At 36.9% G+C, this 7,500-nt stretch overlaps 1 protein-coding gene across 10 annotated transcripts in view; it reads right to left on the reverse strand.

The window, feature by feature from the left end:
* The window catches only part of LOC122257806 (UNC93-like protein MFSD11), a 40,420-nt gene extending 35,633 nt beyond the window's left edge, over positions 1-4,787 (reverse strand). Inside the window, exons 1-2 of one of the 10 annotated variants that reach the window (XM_086539646.1) lie at positions 4,092-4,364; positions 842-1,204 (exon numbers count right to left, since the gene is read on the reverse strand). Coding sequence is in view for 7 of the 10 variants with exons in the window: in XM_043023307.2 (XP_042879241.1) it covers positions 856-1,137 (282 nt within the window). In the remaining 3 variants the exon portion in view is untranslated. Of the gene's footprint in view, positions 1-841; positions 1,254-4,091; positions 4,365-4,627 lie in introns of those variants that run through there. The other 9 variants (XM_043023307.2, XM_043023306.2, XM_086539640.1 and 6 more) reach the window with 9 other exon arrangements.
* Positions 4,788-7,500: the final 2,713 nt, after the last annotated feature.

Consider the following 7,500-nt stretch of genomic DNA (forward strand, 5'->3'; position numbering starts at 1 on the left):
GGTACCAGTATTTGATCTTCAGCCCAGGAAAATGTTGGGGATCTGGCAGGATTTGTAATTTTTTTGGTTGTGATTCACTCTGAAAATATGATGAATAAATATTGCATCATATCTGATTTCATAATATTTACAATTGCCAATCAACAGGTGAGTAACAATTACTCAAATTTTCTAAAGATGAAGCAGTTGTTACAAGATGTTTGCACTTTTTACCAACATATTTTGAGCCTGAAGCCTCCAAATCAATTGCTCTATGTAACTCCTGTCTCAGCATAAATTCCATAAAATAAATAACCATTGTGAAGATTTAATTTCACCAATATTTTAAGGCAAGGTTGAATTTTAAGAACAAACATTCCTATAAGATAACTAAAATTTTTAGTTTATAATTTTCATATTCTGAACATTCATGTATGGATGCATTTTCACTCACTCTCTCAAGCACACACAAAGGCGCACACACACACACACACACACACACACACACACACACACACACACACACACACACACACACACACACACACACACACACACACACACACACACACACACACACACACACACACACACACACACACACACACACACACACACACACTTCCCCTCTCCTCCCTTCCCCTCTCCAGTCTGACAGTACCAAAATATAATTCCATGCATAGACATTCTACTCCCTTACGGATGCTCCAGTGTATGTTTTAATGCATAATCAATCTGGAGGTTGTCAAATTTATAGCAGATGCAAACCAATGTATGCCTTCAAAATGTAAAAAAAAAAGCAAGATGCTAAAACTGTACAATACCAATTATCCATGCAGAGAAAAAATATAATCAAACATACCAGTCCACACTCACCGTCATGATGCCATTAGTGTTGAATGCAGAAAACACAAACATGAATGCCACACCAAGCCCCATGATATATGAAAGCACTTTTCTATCATTTTGCGGTACGGGTGTTTCATGCTGTCTGTCTGTCAGGGGTTGTTTATCAGCTTCGATATCCCAATCATCACTTGGCCCCGCTGGCTCGCTTCTTGATACTCCATTTGTATCATCTTCCTCGTCCAGCAGATGTTCTGTGTCCTCCATATTCTCAAAATCCGCACTCCAACTTCTTCTTCTAAGATAACTCATTTCAACATCATTTGTCAAACATCACTTAAACAGGAGAAGTTTAATTGTTTTCTTGTTTACTGGAAAACTGAATAAATATGCCACAGTCTTAGGACAGATGTACCACCATTCATACTCTGCTCAAAATTCCATTAAGGAAAATATATTAAAAGCAATTAATAATCTCTACTTTTTAAAAAGCAATACAGTGTAAAATTATTTTCTCATGCTACAAAATACTATGTTGCCTTTGTCTTCAGATATAGAAATATTATATAATCATATAACCAAGCAGCTTGTAAAAACATTTTGTTTACTGCCTTGGGTCTTTGATTCCTGTATGAATATAAATTTACAAAAGGCTATTGTTTCCCTTCCACCTATGCTACTATAAACAGCTATTACAAACATAACAAACTGGAGAAAGACAGAATAAAGAACAGTAAAATATTAAAAGAAACATAAGGAAAAAAGAAAACAGAAAAAATTAATAGCAATTAAATATTAAAACCTTATCATAACTTCAAACTAAAAGTAAACATGCAAAAGAACACAATTCTTAGATTGAAAGGATAAACATGAAGGCACAAAGACACAAAAGAAATTAAGAATACTATTATAAATTTTGCTTTCCTTCTCAACTGTCTCAATATAACAATAATCATTCAATTTTCAACAAAAGAAAAGAGACTACTTATTTGGTTTAATGCTGAAGATTTCAGTCTCTCATATGACTATTTTACTTCAGCATGAGTCTACCTCTAATCTACTATAAAAATTTTATACTATTGACATAAAAAAATCATATTTTGAACATGAAACTTGTTTATAAAATTTAAAATACCTATCATCATACCATTTGAAGTTAGAGATTTTTATTTAAAAGTCTTTCTCTTGACAATAATTTAATTTTTAATCACACATTTATGCATCTACCAGTGTATTAAGCAAACCTTAGTAACATGAATACACAAAAATGTACATAAGTCTATGCTGTATTATGATATCAACTTTCTATTACAGCTGATTTACTTTTTTGGGGTGTGAGACTGCTATATTCCTTGAATACCTATGTTTTGAACATGGCAAATATTAACAAGTTGTACATATTACATGGGTACAGAGGATAAATTTCAAAATAATAATTTGCTATATATTTAAAAATGATAATTAAAGCAGGGATGCAGTGCCTGATTTCAAACTTTGTTTAATATAAAAACCATATAGACATTATATGCAGTTCTGTAAACTTTACATCTTTTACAATGTAAATTGAAAGTAAGAGCAGCTATGAGTAGAGAGAGTGATATCTGCAAAATGTTACTAAACCACTATACTTTGCCTGAAATATACTTATCTGTGCTTCATGTACCTGCTTGTAATATATGATATACAATAAAACTGAAACATTTAGTTCAATATTTTTCTTTAAAGTAAAATTAGAATTTTACATGGTCACTAATTCCTTGATAGTTTATACTAAATACCATTATCTAATAAAAATCAAGTAGCCTATACTTTCCTGTTATTTTTTAATCCTAATAAAGCACAATTAGATTTTAATCAGAGTCTGGCCTCATTTGAAGAGTTTTGCACCTGAAACAATTTATATGTCAAATATAAATTTCCTACTGCACTCCAATAAGTAGACTATTTAGTTCCTATCACTACTGATATGATTTCCTGTCTGTCAGATGGACAAAAAGTACCCAAGTCAAACCAGAAGGAATAACTGTACCAGTAAGGATTCTGGTTGTCTCAAGTAAAGTCTCAAAGATGTCGTAAGGCTTATCACTTGCCAGATCTTTAAACTTTCCAGAATTTGGATTTGTCAGGTTTGGGTATGTTATTTAAGCCAATCTAACATCATCAACACAGAGATACTCCACTGTATCACCTGCCACGACATCATTGAACTCTGAAGTCAAAGGCCACCAAATCCTTGCAAAATTATTTGTTCTAATTTTGGTACGTGTTCCATCTGGTTAGGCTGGGAATTCCCCATCTGTCTAGTAAAAGAGAAGTCACAGTGTATAATCATTGATATGCTAGGTTGCAGACAGACACTTCCTCTGTAATTCCACTTTTGTAATCATATAAAACTTGTATGGAAGTCAGTGGATTGACCATCAAAGTATAACTTTATTTCTAGACTTTAATGCCTTCATTTGTATTAAGGCTAACCTGTATTAGTACCACATATGGTAAATGTTTAAAAGACACCTTCTCCTCCTTCACTGGCCTACACACATTTGGCACTCCAGAAAAGGCCAATAAACTTCCACCACATATATTCTGGCAAGATAGAGCTTGTAAACCATCAAATAAGGAATCAGAAAATATATGATGGAAGTTTCAAGCCCCCTGCTATAGTACCAAAGGCACAGCGGCCAGCGATTATGCCACAGTATTACTAGATTTACTGTAGATTGTGGGCTATCCACAAGTCACAGAGTATCAAGTGGTTTTAGTGATAACACATCTAATGTATTTGTGTGAAAAAGATATATTTTAACATTCAATGTACGTATCTTACAAACATTTACCCTAAAGTCATTATATAATAATGTAATTAAAGGCAACTTTATCCAAATGCTCTATTTACAAGATACTAAAGATAATTAGTTAATAACTAGCATTTAAACCCGGAAGAGCTACAGACATGCAAATAGTACCAATACTTAGCTGGCTTAACCAAAAGATTAGTGGTGTTACCCAGCAGAGGCAACCAAGGCAATTGCAATTATTGTCGTATTCACAGCTAAAGACATTAGCAGATGAAGGAGACTACAGAATAATTTAATAGTGATAAAAAGATGTGCAAATGAGCTGAAAGTACCATTCCTACCTATTACAGTAAAAATTCTACCACTGTTGAACTACTCAGCTAAGAACCTGACAATGCCCTCTATTCACCCTAAAGTTAAGCGTTCCTAGTATATATACAGATAAACTAATAATAAATGACTTATCACCTGTCCTTGACATTGACTGCTTGATTTCCTGTCTTGCCTTCACGGCTTTCCTCAGTGCTTTGACCTCTGTCGTTAATTTTACATTGTGGACATTTAAACCATATAATCCAGTGTCATCAAATAATACAAAAACCATCTTCTTAAGGGCTTGTACCCCGACATGCTTTCATTTCCACGCGTCATTACTCGTATGTGGCTTCCCGATCTCGTGATAATTTGTCGTGTCAAGTCGATATCGCAGTAACCAAAACAAACATTACACATGACGTTATGGAATGGAAATAAATTTGTAAACTATGGCATATAGATACCCCATTTGTAATGGAAAATAAAAACGCAGAAAAGTTACATATTGTCTTAAAATGTTTGGAGATATTTTATTTTTTTCTCCAATAATGCTTAAAGATATTATTTATATTTCGAAGTTTAGTGCGACGAAAGTTCGGCGAGCGATGGCGGGTTATTCAAGTCGCCCACACGACCTACGAGATAAAGAGTTAAACAACAAACCCTGAAATTTCGCTTTTAACACTTACCTCAATGACGCTCATAGTCTGAAACGCTATGAAGGAGAACATATACGCTAATCCCAATAGTAAAACACAACAAAATCTCCGATCCATCTTGCTATAAACTTGATAGGACAGACGCGAGGAAGAGAGAGACACCAAAGAGTACAAGAGATGGACTAACAGGTAGGATGGCGTCGGGTCTGTTCACTGACCCACTAGAGCTTGGTGCCACATACGACCTGATATGTGTTGATGGGTTTACTTTCATTTTTTTGTGCAAACCGTAGGTGATTTGTAAGCTTCTCTAGTCGTCATGAAATTAATGTTTGATCAATTGTGTTGATGTCTAATGTGTATTGTTGTTTACTTACACAGACATTATTTATTACAAGTCAGTGGGAGGAGTACAACTTGGCAACACGTTTTCATTATTTTCTGGTTCGAATCAGTCTTGTTTATGAGGTTGGTGTTTTGAGATAATTATTTTGAAATCATTAGTTCATTTTATTCTTGATTTTATGCCATCCTCCACTCTCTCTTACTTTCTTTATCCATCTTGTATTTCTTACGTCCTGGTTCTCTCTCTCTCTCTCTCTCTCTCTCTCTCTCTCTCTCTCTCTCTCTCTCTCTCTCTCTCTCTATTTCTCTCTCTCTCTTTTCTCTTCTCTCTCTCTCTCTCTCTCTCTCTCTCTCTCTCTCTCTCTCTCTCTCTCTCTCTCTCTCTCTCTCTCTCTCTCTCTCTCTCTCTCTCTCTCTCTCTCTCTCTCTCTCTCTCTCTCTCTCTCTTTGACATTTTGCTTGCCCCAAAATCTCTACCTCTTTGTGCACACACACGTACTAACACACACACACACACACACACACACACACACACATTCCTATACACGCTTGTACACAACCACATTGATATTTGTACTCTCTCTCTCTCTCTCTCTCTCTCTCTCTCTCTCTCTCTCTCTCTCTCTCTCTCTCTCTCTCTCTCTCTCTCTCTCTCCTCTCTCTCTCTCTCTCTCTCTCTCTCTCTCTCTCTCTCTCTCTCTCTCTCTCTCTCTCTCTCTCTCTCTCTTCCTCTCTCTCTCTCTCTCTCTCTCTCTCTCTCTCCTCTCTCTCTCTCTCTCTCTCTCTCTCTCTCTCTCTCTCTCTCTCTCTCTCTCTCTCTCTTCTCTCTCTCTCTCTCTCTCTCTCTCTCTCTCTCTCTCTCTCTCTCTCTCTCTCTCTCTCTCTCTCTCTCTCTCTCTCTCTCTCTCTCTCTACCGCTGGAATCTCTACTTCCAGAGGGTTGAACGAGGTGAAAGTATACTGTAAACAACTTCTGATGGACGTCTTTAGGTAATATATATATGTCATGATGTGGTCTTACTGACTCCAGTTTAGACTTGTTAAGTCTTACATTTTCTACTTGAAGTGAAGAAAGAGAGAGGGTTACTCATGTTGCGGTTACAGTAATGAAACTATATATCTTTTTTTTTGTGATTTTTGTGCTTTTGTTCTGTAGATTACTCTATGGATTTGTTGCAGTTATTGTAGTAAACCTATGGTGAAGAAACTTTCCATCACTATACAACATGAAACACAATCACCATACAGCAAGTACAAGTTTGGTCCAGGAGTCAGAGTTGGACAAGTTTTTCTCTCCTCTTCGATAATTTCTATCTCTCGACAAGTAGAACATTAACCATGCATACTTTTGTTTGGGAGAAGTGCATTTGAATATATATATAAACGCCGAGTCATTTCACAGGATATCCAAAATGCACGCAGCTGTTGTTCGTTTTTTTAAGGGCTGTCTATCTTCCTTTTAAGGTAGGTTGAGTTACGGGCCATGTCCATTCTCAGATCCATCGTTCAGATTAGCTCATTACGTTAGGGATAGTTCATACATAAGGCATTTTGCTTATGGCGATCGCTGGATGCGGTCACTGGGAAGATGGGCGATAAAAAAATGGACCCGGTTCTCGTGAGATAAGTGTCGTGTTACTATGTGTAGTAAATAAGTCTCCGCTTGAACTACCTTGCTTCTAAATAATACTTTCTGTTCGAGCGATTCCGGAAATTTATTTAAAAGAATACTCACGGTGAATTTTAGATTGATGTAGTGAGATGCAAATAATGGAAAAGAGTAAGAGAGTGTTGAGAGATGCTTGTATTTTTTTCTATTATCTTGAATGTTTCTTTAGTTTCATGTTGTTATTTGTTATCACTGGCCGGTTCCCAGGGGTCCTTTGCACTCATGCTAGTGAGATGATAAGTGAAGCCGTACCACTTGTGTGAGGTATAGTCATTGCGAGAACTAATCTCCATTTTACGGTTATGAGGATTACGGAGACTTATGGTCTTGATCAAGGTAAAGTGACTATTCAGTGTACCTTGATATTAACATTCTTGGTCTGACGGAATGAAGTATGACAGGATAACATTGCCACTTATATCATGTCCTCTCACATAAATGGACATTCCATTGCTCTGTAACATAAGATCAAACATAACAAGTCTAAGAAAAAAAAAATGCTTATGTAAAATGAGGTCACCGCTCTCAGGACGGCAACGTGACGGTGGTGGCTCACGGTTGACCTCTGGCTCAAAGCAAAGGGAATCTGCGCCCGTTCTCCACCCGCGATCAGAATCCAGGGCGACAGGAGGGAGCACCTGTTGCCCCTAATTCAAGAGGCGGCTTCATTAGGCCACGCCCCTCGTCAGCCTTCGTCACTGATACGATCACACGCGAGAAAAAAAAGAAAATAAAACAAAACAAGGAGGATAACATGACACGCTTTTCGAGACCCTTGAGCTTCGAGTAGTAAGTCAACGACCGGGTGCTTTATTAGAGTCAAGTCCTTCCCCACGCCCATCACTGGCACTGCATCACACACGCATCCGGTGATCCAGATCTTGATCCA

The sequence above is a fragment of the Penaeus japonicus genome, unplaced genomic scaffold (assembly GCF_977035675.1).
Source record: "Penaeus japonicus unplaced genomic scaffold, GWHDUDI00000001_assembly GWHDUDI00000009, whole genome shotgun sequence".
Lineage (NCBI taxonomy): Eukaryota > Metazoa > Arthropoda > Malacostraca > Decapoda > Penaeidae > Penaeus > Penaeus japonicus.